This window comes from Crocodylus siamensis, chromosome 10 (genome assembly GCF_052110815.1).
Source record: "Crocodylus siamensis isolate JL-2025a chromosome 10, ASM5211081v1, whole genome shotgun sequence".
Lineage (NCBI taxonomy): Eukaryota > Metazoa > Chordata > Crocodylia > Crocodylidae > Crocodylus > Crocodylus siamensis.
The window spans coordinates 50,226,205-50,242,617 of NC_143404.1; the positions used below are offsets into that span (position 1 = coordinate 50,226,205).

The window sequence follows — 16,413 nt, forward strand, 5'->3', positions numbered from 1 at the left end:
GGAAATGAGAGAGATCTATAAAATCACAAATGGCATGAAAAAACCCCCCATTTACTATGTTTCCAAATGAGAATGAAGATGCATCCAATGAAATGATCAGGCAGGTTTAAAACAAATAATATGCTGGTAGGGGTAAGTGGGAAGCTAGTAAATCCAGGTGTACCCTATAAGAAAAAGTTTGGGAACCTCTGCTCTAAAACACCCACAACTTGCCACTATCAGATTAGGCTGCACTAATGACTTTTGGTCTGACAAAGCAGGGCACTTATGTTCTTAAGGCAGGGGTGGGCAATTATATTGGGCAGAGAGCCGCTTACTGAGTTTTGGCAAGCCATCAAGGACTGCATGACAGGTAGCCAGGCGCAGATAAATATTAATTTTCTAAATTTTTTAGGGGCCCCAAAATGGCCTAGTGGGCTGCACCTGGCCTGCGGGCTGCATTTTGCCCACCCATCTTAAGGTGTTGCATGGTCAAACATGCAGACCTTACTCCCTACCAAATATCAATTTTGGGTCACCCAGTATATCCTTAATCATCTTTTGGCTTTTGAGTTGAGCTTTATGGGACAGACACCATGTACAAGTTGAATGGCAAGGTTCCAGTTACTGATGCTGAAATTTCCTTTTCACGCATTTTCTGATACCCTCTGAAAGCAGGAGCTAGCTTGTTCTGCTGTCTCTGCAAAGTCCTGCCACACCACTGCTGCTGGCAATTCCAAAGGGAAATATAACCTAGTTTCAGCCACCAAAACCACTTAAAACAAAAAAGGCTACTAAAGCTGGAAACAGTACTTTTTCCTAGGGAAAAAAAAAAGAAACAGTGGTCACTTACCCTCTTCTCTAGGAAGGACAACGGACCCATCTTTAGGGTACCAGCCTGGGACATGGGATACCCAGATTCAGTTCCCTGTTCTAACATAGACTTCCTGAATGACCTTGGGCAAGTCACTCTGTCAATTCCCCATCTCTAAAATTGGGATAAGCTGTTGTGAAGATCTGCAAGTCCCTTCTACTCATATATAGTGTGTATAGAGTAGCAGCAACTGGATATTGATGGCTATATACCTTTATTTATTTGAATTACGTATTAAAAACTGAAATGCTAAGATACTATGGTTTCATCCATTCCAATCAGAAAGTAAGAAGGTGGGTAGAGTTCTTTGCAGCTCCTGATCTCCACCTCGGAAAGTAAGGGGCAGTAGTTTTCAGGACACAAGATTCATAATAGTGTATGGCAACCACAGTTTGCACCAGCTTAAGTGCTCTTTAAGAACCCAGTCCACATAAGTTCCTACAGTCCATCCCAGTCCAACTGTGAAGTGATGTCAGTACTTGGTCAAAGCCCTACAGACAGGGAAATAGTCTGCTTTCTTGTTCAGGTTTCCATGATGAGGTTTACAATGCCAGCTACTGCTTCCAAAAATGTACCTAGCTCTTTAGGACAGTAGGTTTCAAACCAGCAAGATTCAGGATTACCGGTCACAAGTAAGGGCATTAAAATACCCAGCACTTTAAAATAATAAGACGACAGAAAATATAGGAGCCATACAACTGCTTATTTGGGTGACATTTATTAGAGAGCTTTTAAGCATACAATAGTTCATGTTATTGGTGGGTCAGGATAATTAAGCGAATGTAAATTGGGTCAATAGAAAAGAATAATTTAAAACTAGTGGACAGGGCTTTTTTCAAGAAAAATTAATTCTCTTAACTAGTGGAGGAGGAAAGTCAGATGTAAAAACTGATTGAAGTAGAGCAACAAATTTAGGAGTTTGCATTGGAGTTCATCCACTTAACTGGCAACTCAGATGTACAATAGCAGCAAATTCCTGCTACTCTTTTCTTAGGGTACTTGGGTCTATGCCTTCCACTTCCCAGAATACACACCCCTTCCCCATATTATAATTGGCAGAAAGTGCACGATGAATGAGAGCCTTTACTAAGGAGACCTAAACCAGCACCTAAAGTAGTTATTTAGGTGCACAGTTTACATACATATGTATGATAAACTGGCTCTTGATCTTTCAGGAACTGGAACATGAAACCAGTACAGGATTTCAAGAAGAGCATATTAAAACTCAATCAAGTTCTCACCATAAGGCAACCTTGGTATAGAACAGGGGTCAGCAATGTTTCTGAAGAGCATGCCAAAAACATCTGCAACCTCAACTTGTAAGATGTTGCTTTGCCAGAGGCAGACAGCGGGGGCTACAATAGGCCTGATGCTTGTTGTGGCAGCTTAGCCCCAGCCCCTTCCCTACCATCCACCCCAAGGTGCATATGCCAAGCAAAATGCCTGTGTGCGCCATGCTCTGGCACACGTGCCAGGGATTGCCTACCCCAGATATAGAACCTTCCTTCAGTTTACTTGAACTATAGATTAAAACAACACATTCTGCAGGCAGCTACACCACAGGGTGGCACTTCCTGACCGTAACTGTAGACAGCAATGTGAATTTTACTTCTGTAAATACAGCTTTTTGAAAGATATGTACTTAACTATTTTAGAGAAGCAGATACCACCACCCCCTTGCACATTTGTAGTAAGCTGCCAAAGCAGTTATAAACTAACAGCAATCTCTTGGCTGCCATCTAGCTTAGAGGTTGTCTTCACCATCAAAAGACCAATACCAAAGTCTGGAGGCATCTATTCATACAAAAATGCTCATAACTTAACTTAATAGTTCTGCATCTACATTAGCTGCCTCAATTGTGTTTATTTTTAGTCTCCTGCATTTATCAATGCAGAGAATTTGAATCCTGTTGAATTCTTCATTCTTTATAAAAAGTTAAGATTTTAAGCAGTTAAATTCTGACATTTAAAAGTAAGCCTCTGGAATTATTTTTCCATCTAGGCTACTGAACTGAGGTAGACTCCAGGAACTGAGTTAGTAGCCATCTTGGACAGAAGAAATGCATCATAGTTTCTAAGCATGATGAATACTGTTCACAAGTTAAACATTCACATACCAGATACACTCTAATTTTCCCCAGCAATTTTTTAAAATCTAGGTCTTTAACAAAAAGCTTTTGAAAATCCTGGTGATCAAAAAATCCCCAAACAAACAAAAAAGGTAAAAATGGTAAAAAAAATACAGTCAATTTACTCAAATAAAATCAAATTTTTAATTTTCTTAAAACATGCCAAGAGTAACCACTGGACTCCCTGTACTGAAGCTATAGTGTTTTCCTGCTAATAAGTACCTTGAAATGACTATTAAAATTGCAGTTCTGAAGGAATATGATGGAAGACAAGTCACAATTTAATAACAGATTTCATCCAGAGGGCAAGATGATTTACACAAATTAAATTAACAGATTCTCCCATTAACATACAGGACTTTGTTAAGAATACTGGATTAAGTTAAGAAGAAAGTTCAGAAGATGAACAGTTTCGAACCACTTTCCAAAATTTCAATGGCTTTTTAAAAGTTCCAATAAGCAACACTTGTACAAAACTGAGATGCATTGGCTTCTCCGTGAGAAGAGCTGAGGCTCTTCTCAGGCTCCTTGGACCACTAGTATGAAAGGTGGCTGATTTTACTTCCCCCCCCATCCCAGTCCACTAGAGGTTGTGATTTATTAAAATGTTCTTGGACTTATTGAAGACTGGTTTGGCAGGCAAAGGCTGCAGACTGTGTCAATCATAGTGGATGGCAGTGTAGAAGATTATCCAAACAACCTGAAGAGAGGACAGAAGAGAAGAAAGGAAGGTTACTCAGGCCCCTCTGGAAAGGTTTCAGCAATTAGCATTCCCCAAACTGTGCTAGCAGTGCAAGACACATCACTTCAGAGGCAAGATGGAACTTCATAGGGAAATAATTTTTACCGTCAAATCAAATAAAGCATGCACCAAGAGCACTCTCTACCTGACTGAAGACTAATCTCTAGCTTTAATCTCACCAGAGGAAACTAACACATTAGAAACTGGTGTGGAACTTCTGGCTAGCTTACCAGGCATCCTGACCTCCACCAACACAGCCCCAGCTAAAATGACACCAAAACACATGTGCTCACTTCAAGACAGCCAGTACTGAGATCACAAATGCATTGAGAGAGATGAGAGAACAGGAGGGGAGGGAAGAGAGAGAAAGCATTTTTAAACTGCAATGTACAATGGACAGGTCTTAAAGACAAGAGCAAAACTTGATGCAATAAGCAACAGTGCTCTAGATAAAACTTTGGTGGAGATGGGAAGCAGATTTTAAAAATAAAATTGCTCTTCTCATAGATCTACGGGGAGAGTGGACAGGAGAGAGGGGAGACTCAAGTTCAATGACATTACAGCTGCAGTTTCTCACCTTTAGCTCTCCCTGACCCAAGTTCCATGAAATATTCCTAGTCTACTACATCTCATTAGTCTACAAGTAGGGACAGCCTATCTTCATGCTCAATCCTACTTATTAGCTGGTAGATAACCATCTTTTCCCCCCGCACTCATGAACCAGCCCTGTTAGGTCTTATTTAAACATAAGCAAATCCAACAAAGTATCAGAAAATGGAGCAAAAGGAATTACCAAAAACAGTGCAAAAGATGTCATAAATCCTTCTTTTGTTAGCTCCCACGTCCCTCCATACTCCTCCTCATCTATCTGCTGGAAACTACTAAAATAGAGGTAAAGGACTCCAGCATTGATCAGGCAGAATCTGTGGGGGAAAAAACATTAGAATCCATCATTTCCAATGACCAGATAAGAGTAATCTCTGCTCTAATTAACATTATTGCTGAGGAGTAGGACACTGCCCTTATGCCCCAGCTTAGTAGAAGCTCCTGCTGAAAGATATTTTGCCTCCTGAAGAGAAAGCACAGAAAAGCAATTCTTCACAGTGCAAGTAATGTTAAATCTAGAAACTACTCCCCCCTCCCCACAGTTAGGACTGCACTGCCTAATAGCAGATAGTGTATTTCCAGTTTGACTTGATACAGTTATACCATACCAGTTAAATCATAGAAAGGTAGGGCTAGAAGGGATCTCAAGAGGTCATCCAATCCAACTCCCTGCTCAAGGCAGAATCATCCCTGTTCAAACCATCCTAGACAACTGCTCGTCTAATCTGTTCATAGGAAAACCACAAAGTTAAAACTGAAGGACTCTGATACTTTATCATGATTGTTTCTCAAGTCTAAGGTGCTAGGCTCCTCAAGTACATTTATTAAACTCTGCTATCCATTAGTAGATTTTATCTTGCCTAAGGGTATCATCTTCTGGTGGCCTGTGGCCCCATTTTAAGCTGCTAAACTAGTGTAAAGGTTGATTGGTAGAGATAAGGTCCTCCCTTCGCCAGGTGAAACCCAGGTGCAAAAAAAGAGAATAGGCATGAATAGGTCAGAGGAAGGAGCTGGCAGAGTCATGGCAGACTTGTGTCCTAGCACCTCTGTGTCCCTATAAACCCCTCCTAGCATCACTACAGGAAGAGTACATCTTGGAGCAACCAAAAATATTACCTTAGTCTGTGCCAAGGATCACACCAACCTCTGTATAGGCAATGCAAAAACAACTGCATCTTTTTCCTCTCTCAACTCCAAAGTGGAGTTAAGTTTGACCCCAGTAGACCCAGAATTAAGCCAACCTGGGCCTTGCCTTTGAAATATAACACACATATTTTTTTATAATATAAAGCATTGCTTAGGTTTACCAGCTTTGATCTGGGACTGAAAAACTCACCAGTGGTTAACCAGGGGCATCTCCTTCCCCTAGGCCATTTATATCTATCAAATAAATGTAGTGTTTCTAGCCTTTATGGCTGTGAAATCCATCCCCAAGATGCAAGTGGATGCAGTTTTTTTTCCAGGCTACAGACAGCAGGTTATGTCTTTGCTGCAGCTTGGGCAGTTTCACTGCTACTGTTTTGAACCATGATCTGAATTTGTTGAAAATCCTGAGTTTCATATGAATGTTGCTGGGGAAAATTATGAGAAGTAGTAAATTAGGAAACGCAAACCTGATTTGTTTTTGTTTTTTTGTTTTTTTTTGGGGGGGGGGTTAAATAAAAACTAGGCTACTTTTCTTTTCTTCTTAAAGGAAAAAGATGGAGACCTTCTTGTAACAGCTGGAATGTTCTGAGAAAGGGGAGGAAACAAAAAACAAACAAACCCTTTTTACTTTTACCACTTAGAAGAGTGTAGAGGTTTTAAACTGGAAGATATCTATCACAAGCAGATACAGAGTCCTAAAGTAGGTCACAGGGAAACTCCCCAACAGATACCACATTAGTGTCCTTCAAGGCCTGAAGTATAACAATGGCAAAGGGCTGGTACTGCGCTTTTTCCTGGAGCATTGCCCCCATATTTCATTTCCACCTTCACCTCTGAGTGGCAGGCTTAGTTCTCTAGCTCGTAAGAGGCTGCTAAATTTACAAATCCTGTTACGTTTTATAATTTGAATACATTAATTTACAGTGCTAATAAAATGGACAAGCATACCACATATATGAACATTTAGGAGGTTTTATATAAACATGTACCCAGAGAACTTCATGAAGATATCTACTTTACAGGACCTTTCTCCTTATGTTATTATTGTAAGTAAAGTGTTTAACCAAAATGTATCTTTAGTGAGATGAAGGAAGCAGATGCATCAGCATAACCTTTTGTTTATTTGTTCCAGATTACAAATCTTTTTGTATTTCTCCCTCTTGAATACATCGGGGCGGATTGGGTAGGGCAGGGGAGAAGGAACTGTAACAATTCCATTTTACAAGAATTCTTATTCTGGAGGCCATGACCACCCAGCCTTTCCCATAAAGTTCCCTACTGTGTAGCATGGAAAAATATTGACAATTACTGTTCCAAAAGACAAATATAGCCATTTACCACGTCAAACTGAGACACTTTTCTTTTTAAATGCCAAAATAAGAGCTGTTCAGAATGTCTGGGGTATGCAAAGACTGTTAGATGCCAATTGGTTGATGTGGTCAGAGATGCATCATGGCAAACTATAACAGGAAATATGAAGCTACATAAAAAAAGTGTGTAAGATTTTGAGTGCCTATATAGCACTCCGCTGCTTTGCTGTATTAAAGCAAACTAGAAATATCGAACCCTTAGTATGAAAAAGTACATGACAGGTAAAAGAAAATAAACCTTACATTGCTATTCCCACAAACCCCTTCAGCGGAACTATGCCCCAGATGATTCCCAAAATAACGGCAATGATCTGTCGGAACCAGTAGATCACATCTAAAAACTCATCCTGAGGAGAGAAAAAGAGTAGTTAGGTGTAAAATGTCAAACATTTTTGGTGGCAAAAAGTTATAAATAAAATGCAGCTTAATGTTCACCATGCCCCGCCCCAAAGGAAAAAGAAAAAAAAAAAAAATCAAGGTTCTGAACACAAGTATATTTTAAAAGAATAATGCATATAGTATTCAAAAGCAGCTAAAAGTAAGAAATGTACCCCAGTCCTCTCTAATTTCTAAATTCCGTCTTAAGTCTGGATTGTTCCTCCCTCTTAGAGGCCCCTCACAACAATGAATATATTCAGTCTTCTTGTTTATTAAAATGAAACAAGTCAAATGTTATATGTACAAAAAAATGAATGTTATGTTCCCCATCACCTGCTAACAAACATTGTGATCAATTCAGTGCTTCCAAGCAACTTCAGACACCACAGAACTCAGAGATAAAATATTTCCTTACTGATAGTATTTTGACTGGATTGCGATGTGTTTGTTAAAAAGATGAATATTAAATTAAAATGATATAAACAAAAACAAAAAAAATCAAAGTCACTGAACATTCAATTTTACGCTAAAATGCTGTGTATTTAGCAGTACTGCTGTGTATACTCAGAGCTGTACCTGAATATACAAGTGACAACACTGTGCAACTGTTTATTCCTATTTTCCCTGGGGAGCCTATAGCAAAGGTGAATTCTAGTCTAAATCACATTTCAAATCAAATTTCATTTCTGCTGTCATACAGGTTTGCAACCTCCCTGGCAATCTAGACATACTAGCACAACCCAGGACAGCATCTGGCTTTCAGAGCCATTACTACAGAACATGTAATGCTGTTCGTTTCCTCACTACATTGCCAATGGAACGTAGTACATTAAGTTCCCTTCACTCACTGATTTTATACAGAAGTTAATCATTTGACTAGAGCATTAAAATGTTTCTCATTCAATCCAGGTTCACCCATATGGAAGGATTACATCATGTTTTAAATATGCATTTACCCATTTTAAAAATAGTCAGGTAACTCAATTGTAGCAGTATTTACAGAAACTCAAATTTCTTTGCAGCATTGGCCAGACACCTAAGCAGACAGTGGAAGAAAGCTTTTTATTTGCATGACAGCTAAAAGCCAGAAGCTTCTGACCTTCCCACTGCTGTTTATCACAACAAAAGATTAGAAGTCAGAGCAAAAACAAGTTGTCACACCTCTAGCTCCAAAAGGGCTTAAAAAAAAGCCAGAGCTGTCTCTTTCAAGAATATTATTTATGGGATTTTTTTGTTTTTAAAATGACTAAAAAAAAAAATTAAGTTGAGATCCATTCAAATAGAAGGCCCAGTAGCAGTATTGACAAAATGTCACCAAGACTCCTTGGTAAGCCGTGATACATTCCTAAATCATAATTTTATGAGATTGAGCATCTCTGCATACTTCGAGAAAAGAAACACCCTGACATATGGGGACAAGCCTGCATCACTGACATGCTGCTCATGTCTGGAAGATTATAGCTGAGCTTGTAAACACTTATGCAAGTACTTAACTTTGTGCATGCAGGTACTCCTAATGACTTCAGTGGGACTATTCTTGTGCTTCAAGTCAAGCACATACAGGCACGATTGCAGAATCCAAGCCTTAGTGTGTCAGATTTTTTTAGAGGGAAACTATGGAGGAGCCTCACAGTCGATGGGCGAGCAGCCAGGCTACTGCTTGTGACATGCAAAAAACTGCTGAAAAAAGAAAAGTTAAGCAGCAGGGCTGGAGAGGCTTTGTCTATCACACCAGTCCGGCTGCTCTGCTGCCTGGACAGCCCGTGTACAGCCTGGTCCCCAGCAAGAAATAACTAACATCTGGACATCTCTGAGCTTCCTCCTAGCTCTAGCTTCGGGTTTTTGGCCACCCAGAAATTTGAGCTCATCTTCAAAGTAAAACCAATCATCTCAATGCCGGTTGGTTACCGCGGTGCGGAGCCAGGCGCAGCGCCAGCCGCCACCGCACAGTGTCCCCGCGCCAGCGACCTGCTACCCCGCGCGCCGGCAGCGGGCGCGAAGCTGCTCCGCGGCCCGGCGCGCTGCAAGGGATCTCGGGCTAGCTGCAGCGGCCGGACACGGGCTCGGCAGGCGCCCCGCGAGCGGGGCGGGGGCCCGGCTGGCGGCCACGGGCAGCGCGGCCCCTGGAGCTAGGGGTGCGGAGCCGGGCGGGCCAGGCCCTGGGCGCTGGGCGGCGTGACGCTCCCGCGGGACACGCGCTGCCCACCCCCCCCGCACCTTGTCGTCCCAGGACGAGTCGCTCCGCAGCGCCTTGCCCCACGCCGAGCCCCGCAGTGCGCCACCGCCGTTGGCCACCGGGTGCGGCTGCGAGTGCGGCGCCGGGTCCTCCTTCCGCCGCCCCCCGCTCATCCTCCCCGGCAGCGCTGCTCCGCACCCGCGGTCACTGCCCGGAAGCGGCCCGCGCCGCGTCACCGGCGGCTCTCCCGCCTCAGCCAATCGCGCCACTCCGTGCGCCGGAGGGGCGGGGCCCAAGCCACCGCTCTCCCTATTGCCTGGCGGGGGCGTGGCGGGGGCGTGGCGAGCCCGCCCCTCACCTACCTACGGCAGGGGGGAGGGGCTTTGCCGAAAGCGTTGCTGATATTCTCGGTGGCGCTAGGAGATTGGGGAATGGACTGGCTGAGCTAGGTCGGCGCCTACGGCGCATGCGCGGGACGAAGCCTGCCCTGCGCCCGCCCCGCCCCGCCCACGGGAAACGCGGGGCGCCTGCGCCGGGACCCCTGCCTCGCCTCCTCCAGCCCGGCGCCTCGTGGGACCGCTCGCCTCTGGCCTAAGCCTGGGCCCCGGGCAGGAGCAGCCCGGCCGCGCGCGCGGGGAGGGCTCCCGCGGCGCAGAGGTGGGCGCGGGGGCCTGGACACACGTGCAGGGTCACGCAGCACGTCCCGCGCGGGCCTGTCCCCCTGCAGCCGCCCGGCGCCTCGCGCGATGCGCGCGGCAGCTGGGACGGTGGGGCAGCAAGGCCCGTTTAGACCCGACGCCACCTTGGCAAATGCAGGTGCTTCGTGTTCCCTGGGGTGCGGAGTACGGAAAAGTAACAGCGCGCCTCATGTTGGCGAGGCCCGGCAGCGCGGGCGGCTGCGCACCCCGGCTTCCTCTGGGAAGCCTCCGGGTTTGCCTTGGGAGTCACGTCCGCACATCGGCCAGTGCCAGCCTGGCTGTACCGCCATTGAGGAAACTGGGTGCTAGCTTGAATATTATGGGGGTCATTTTGAGAAGCACACATTGGAATTTGGCCAAGGTGCCCTGTTTTTCATGCCAAATTTGATACAAAGCACAAGCAGACAATTTTCCTGTCGTGCATCTTCCAGATAATGACAACTCTCCAACACCAGCATCACCTACCCAGGCGTGATTGGCTCAAGGGCCACACCAGGAGTCAGTGTTAACTGGAAAGCCCTCAAAATGTAAACAGCCCTGGGTGAATTGTGGCAAATGCTCCAATACTAAAGATAAAAAAACCCATAATATGTATAATATACTATATGTGGGTGTTGGTAAATTTCCAGTATAGTGGTATTAGTATATGTATGGCCTTCTGGACGTATTTCACTAAAACAGGTGGCCTAGATATTGCATATTGACCAGGATTCAGCCTTTTTGTGTGACCTTGGACAGGATAATGTAAAAGGGAAGTAGCTTTTTCCCTAGTACACTGGGATATTGTAAGAATAGCATCCAATAATTATTGGAGACAGGTTCCATGGTAATGAGGGTCAAATAAACAGACTTTTCAGAGGCAGTGCCTCTCAGTTTATTCCTATTACAGAATCCCATATTGATATCAGAGTGTATTGTCTTTTAGATGAATGTTGCTTGAAAGAACATATTTTTAATGAGAGAAAATATTTTTCAGTAGCCTGTTAGATACAGGTTGTAGGATTTGAGGCATATAAAATGGGATAGCCTTTAAAATGGGAAACAGGTTTAGGCAAAGTTTTCTAACCTTATCTTAGTTCATTCAGACAAGTTCAAGCCTTCTGTGGCTTGTAAGGCAGATTCTGACTCTACTAATAATTCTCTTGGCAGGACCTATAATTAAACAACTCCAATACGAATCACACCTTAATGTTTTACTCATTATTATACTATAGTCTTGCCTTATGAAAACTGCAGCATTAAGTCTAAATCAGTTGCATTCCTCAGGAAAAAATCACTTGAAAATCATTTTAACAGCTCCCAGAAAAATAAATATTAAAACAGTTCCTAGGCCATGTGTGGTTACACTTGATTCAACTAAAATTCCTTTTTTAGTAGGTGCTCTACTATTTTGCTACTCTTTAGTTGGTCTAATAAACGATGTTGCCTCTACCACAAGAGTTTTGTTTGCCTATATCATACAGGCATAAAAGAGCCTGCCAGATGAAGGTATGTAACAAATCTATGAGCTGAAAGTAACTTCTAACTACCAAATCTAGACTTTCATAGTTGAGCTTTGTCTTGATTAGGAAAACTGCTCAATTTTAAATCAGGTTTAATTAGAGTGTGCTCACTGAATATGACCTGATTTGACTTTCTATGTTTGTACATAAATAGTATCATTGAGCTAGTGTCATTGAGCTAGAGGCTATTACCTTCCATCTACTCTAGGAAAAAGGGCAAATTAGGTCAGGATGAACAAGTCAAGTAGACTTCATCCAAACACAACCATTTTTCCCAGGCAAGAGAGAAGTGTTTCTCTGGAACCTTAATCCAGATATGAAGCTTTAGAAGCATGTTGGGAACTAGTCAGACCTTGAAGCATCTCAGCAAAATATCTGTCTCTAACTAATCATATTTTAGTGACCAAAGAGGGCAGCTGAGTTAGTTCAGACTGTTTCCATTGCAATCTGTTATGGTTATTAAAATAATCCCAATGAATCCTTGGATTCATCATTTCACAAAAGCTAAACAATGGAGTGCTTGCCACAGTAGAGGCACGGATCTTTTATACTTGCCTTTAGGTACTTAGAAGAGTACATAACACATTTACAAACCAGGTAGTTGGAGAAAGACAAAAACTGTCTATAACTTTATCTATCTATCTGATCATCATAGTGTCTGAGTATCTCACAGGTATTAATGCGTTCATCCTCTCACGACTCCTGTAAAGTAGGAGGGGATTATTATTCTCACTCGTTACAGTGAGGGAGCTAAAGCTGAGAAAGATTAAATAACTTTTCCAAGGTCGCACAGAAGGTTTGTGACAAGGCCAGGTATTGAATGTATATCCTGAGTGCCAGTCTGCTGTTTTATGTGGAAAATTGTATCTCCTGATTTTAGCATGGGTACCAACCAAATACTTAGAACAACGGCTCAGTCCTCCAAAGCATGTAGGACATTTTTACAAGTGCTCCAGGGGTGGAACTGTGCTTTAATTAAAAAGCACCACCAGGTCTCCTGTATCAGCATCCCCATGCTTAAAAATGGTAGTGGAGGTGCTTGCTTGAACTGATGCTTGTTCAACAAGCAGTGCCCCCCCCCCCCATTTTTAAGCATGGGGACACTGATACACAAGACAGAGGAGACTGCTGGAGCACAGTAATTGCCGTGTTCTGACAGACTCAATTAATTGAATTCCAGCGCATAGGAGCAGCATCCACGCTCATGTATAGGCACCTGTAAGTATTTGAATTCTCATTGGGTATGTCTACATATGCACTTTAATGTGTAGTAGCCTATTTTACTGCGCATTAAGCATCACCTAAAAACCATGCACTTGGACTACTGCACTTTAGGACAGCCTAATTAATGTACTTTAATTTAGTACCTCACATTGCAGGTACTAAATTCAATGCTCATTAGGAAAAGTGCATTAATGAATATGTAGACGTGCCCTTTGACTTCAAAAGGAGCTAGGCATCTCTGGCAATCTAATACCTAACAAGGTTGGATAGTCTTGGGCTTAACTCAGAGGACTGAGAGCCAGGACACCTGCATTTTAATCTTAGCTCTATCAGCTGCTTACAGTTTGAGGCAAGTCACCCAATACTCGGACATATTTAGGCAAAAAACTCCCAAGGATTTCAGGGACCAAACCTTTGATAATTGCATCCTTAGAGGTTCTGTATCTGTTTCCTAATATTTGAAGGTGGATGATGATACTCATCTGGTCAAATCATTGGAAGATATGCATCCATCTGTGGATGGTTGCTGGCCTGAAATGTGCTTTACCTACTGTTGAACGGGGACCACTTGTCCAGGAGGTGGAATCAAATCAGTATCTTTAGCTGCCTTTTCTGCCATTTGCGCTATACTTTCACTAATACTGGCTGTTGGGGTCAGATGTATATTTGTTAAAGAAATAGCAAGGAACCTTCAACACAGTATTGCTTAGATCCTGGCTTGCACAATGAAAAGCCAGCTGGCAACTCCCCGCCTCTCCCCCCACCCCCATCCCCACCCACTACACACAATCAAGGCCCTTCTGCGGTAGGACATTAAACCGCCAAATATACCAGAAATGTCAAAGCTGTGCTTCCTACAGCTCTAATCATATTTAAGGCCTGCTGCACCCCAACTGATGCCCGCTGAGTACAGGAAGAGCTGAAATAATGCAGGCAGCAGTACTTCAGAGGCTCTTTGATGACCTAAATTAAAGTGGGGATCTACCTGGACTTTATGATACTAAGGACTGCATTGGCACCTTGCCAGGAAACCACAGAGCCATATGTTTGAAATCACTATTCCAGAACACTACACACGTGGTGCTGGCTATGGAACAAGTTAGAAAGGAGGAGACTGAACTAAAGACCACGCACTTATATGCAACAGCCTTCCCATAAAACCAAGACAAGGTACATATGCCACACTTGGGCAACCAAAGCCACCTACTACATTGGAAAAGTGAAGAGGAAAATCCCTGGAGATCCTCTATGGGCATCTCTGTAGCAATCTAAATACCTGTATTTTGTACTTAGCGACTCTGCTAATTAATGTGAGTTCTACAAATACTAAGGTACCATGTACTCGGCTCCACTGGGAGGTGATCAGGAGATGCTCAGCTTCTCAGGAGCAGACCAGCCATCTGAGTCTGGGATTAGTCTATGCCAGAGAGACCTTTGTATAAGTTAGAGGGGCCCACTACTCTGACCTGGTTATAACCTGCACTTGGTTATGACCGTCCAGTTGGGAGCTCCTTTGTTAGGCAGTCAACTAAAGGTCTATTTCCCATGGATTACTTCTCTGCCATGGTGCTGTTTGCAAGCTGCATAAGGAGGAGATAATGACATCTTCAATTTTTCTTCCTTGAAAGTAGTGCTAGCAAGGGTTTCTAGACTGACAGCTCTGCACAGTAACACCTATGGAAAAGATCCCACCCAAATAACAGCAGGCTAATTTTCCTACCCAACTCCTCTGCCATACCTGAATACTCACCTGGAAAGACCAACTTCTATGGCTGAGAGAACAGGTCACTCTCTCTGGCCCAGTGAGTCTTTGGCCTCTCTGCTAGGGCTCTCAACAAGGGAACCAGTCTAGACAGTAAATACTGGGTCACTAGAAAGTGAACTGAGACCCACCAACTAGTTCTCACAGGTCAGCAAGCAGCCATTGCATCATGACCTTTCTGAATATCTTAGGAAAGCAGAACTAATGATGTGGAGGTAAAAAGCCTAGTATCTTGTGCCCAGCTCTCTGAATAGTACTTATTTTTACTAAACCACGCTGTCACAGGGTACTAACGCGTGCCTGCTCTTTTAAGGACAAAAGCAGCCTAGCCAGAAACCCCCGTAAGCTAGACAGAGCTCCACAGCTACAGGTTCTCTGGGCAGCAGGCTGATGGGGGAATTAGCTGGGCCCTATAAGCCCCAGGGTTGGGGCTGCCAGGGGAAGGAGCTCCTGCACAAAAGAGCTACCCAGAGATGCTTGGTTGCTTGATCTGCTGCCTCCAAGACTAACAGGGCTCCAAGGAGCTCATAGGTACCCAGGGTTAGGAGACAAAGAATACTAGGGGAGAAGTTTGCCTTCTTAAAGGGGCAGAGTGTGGCCTCCATTGTTATTGTTGTCCAGGGGCTTAGGTTTATGTTGTCATTTGCACTGGTGGTTTTGGGATGAGGCTATAAGGGGAGGTAGAGGCCTCTTTAGTACCCAGATGAGCTCAGCTACAGAGCCCGGAGAGCTCCATGATGAGAGGAGATTGATTAAAACAAGTACTTCAAAGCTGGGGCTTCCAAGCTAGAAGGGTACATAACAGAGGAGGAGACAGAGACCCCAACAGAGGGAACGATATTCATATAGTGATGCCATCCGCAAGGCCTGGAGCATGGTAAAGGGCAGGCTTTACAGCCCTGCATCTAGCCCATAAGGCTTAAAGTGCCCTGTGATACACTGACTTGAAGAGGGACCTGGCAAGGGGTCCAAGAACCCACAGGCTTTAGCAAGGTTGAGCAGGTCTATGGCTGCACAAACTTGTGGGCAGCCTGGCTCTCTACTTATGATTTTTACCAACAAAACATGGCAGACAAGACTAGAAGGTGCATGCAGGGTGGAGCTGCCACAGTCACAGAGTCCTAGGGGCATCACAACCATCCTTGGAGACCCTGTGCTGTGACGCACGCAAAATATTTTTTATAGCTTTTTTTTCATGCAGCTTAATTCCTTAGGAAGCTGACCTCCCCACGTACTGCCAGGAATCAGAAGTGGAGGTCTTATGTCACAGCAGAAATGGCCTACACAGGCCAACCTCATGAAAATTTACACTTGACTCAGTGGATTTTCCTGAATGTTTTGTGCAACATGATAACTTTTGAATGCCCTACCTGATCAGTTCCAAATTTTCAGGGACAATTCTAGGCATTAATAGGCAGAACCCTATTCAACAGCTGGCAAAGCAACAGGGGACATGAGAAACACAGGTCAGGTGATCTCTGCTTACCACAACCCCACCCCTAAGCACCTCAGTAATAGTTGGGTGATGGTAGCCATTAGTACATCCCAGCATAACAATCAATGTCCCTCAGTTCAGCACTCACTACCTCACTTTGTCTGGGACAGTTTGAAAATGCTGGGACCCGAGAGAGGAAAAAAATAGAAGAACTTGGAATATGAATGATGGACTCTGACTACAGTGCACACAACACCCTTAGCAGGGGGCAGTGGGGAGGGGCCCACAGAGTTCCTGGCATGAAGGAAGGGCTTTGGGATTGCAGGGAGTCCCTGTGTATAAAGGGATGAGAGGGTGACCCACTGAGGACTTGTTGCGGGGGGGGTGGGGGG

At 43.9% G+C, this 16,413-nt stretch overlaps 1 protein-coding gene across 2 annotated transcripts; it reads right to left on the reverse strand.

Moving 5' to 3' along the window:
• Positions 1-1,552: 1,552 nt before the first annotated feature.
• Positions 1,553-9,650, reverse strand: RAB5IF (RAB5 interacting factor). Of its 2 annotated transcripts, none has more exons than XM_090020415.1 (4): positions 9,442-9,650; positions 7,090-7,193; positions 4,525-4,647; positions 1,553-3,717 (listed from the first exon to the last, which is right to left on the reverse strand). In XM_090020415.1, exons 1-4 carry the CDS (start codon positions 9,571-9,573, stop codon positions 3,645-3,647), a joined length of 432 nt encoding a protein of 143 aa, XP_089876541.1. In that variant the 5' UTR covers positions 9,574-9,650; the 3' UTR covers positions 1,553-3,644. The 2 variants fall into 2 exon arrangements, with proteins under 2 accessions (XP_089876541.1, XP_089876540.1); XM_090020414.1 differs by having other exon boundaries at positions 1,553-3,682; positions 4,518-4,647; positions 9,442-9,646.
• Between the last annotated feature and the right edge of the window lie 6,763 nt (positions 9,651-16,413).

Excerpts from the sequence above, each read along its gene's own strand:
- RAB5IF (XM_090020415.1), bottom strand. The coding sequence starts at position 9,573 with ATGAGCGGGGGGCGGCGGAAGGAGGACCCGGCGCCGCACTCGCAGCCG. Across the intron at positions 7,194-9,441 it reads ACTCGTCCTGGGACGACAAG|GATGAGTTTTTAGATGTGAT; the intron begins GTGCGGGGGGGG and ends TTCTCTCCTCAG. Across the intron at positions 4,648-7,089 it reads GGGTTTGTGGGAATAGCAAT|ATTCTGCCTGATCAATGCTG; the intron begins GTAAGGTTTATT and ends TTTCCCCCACAG.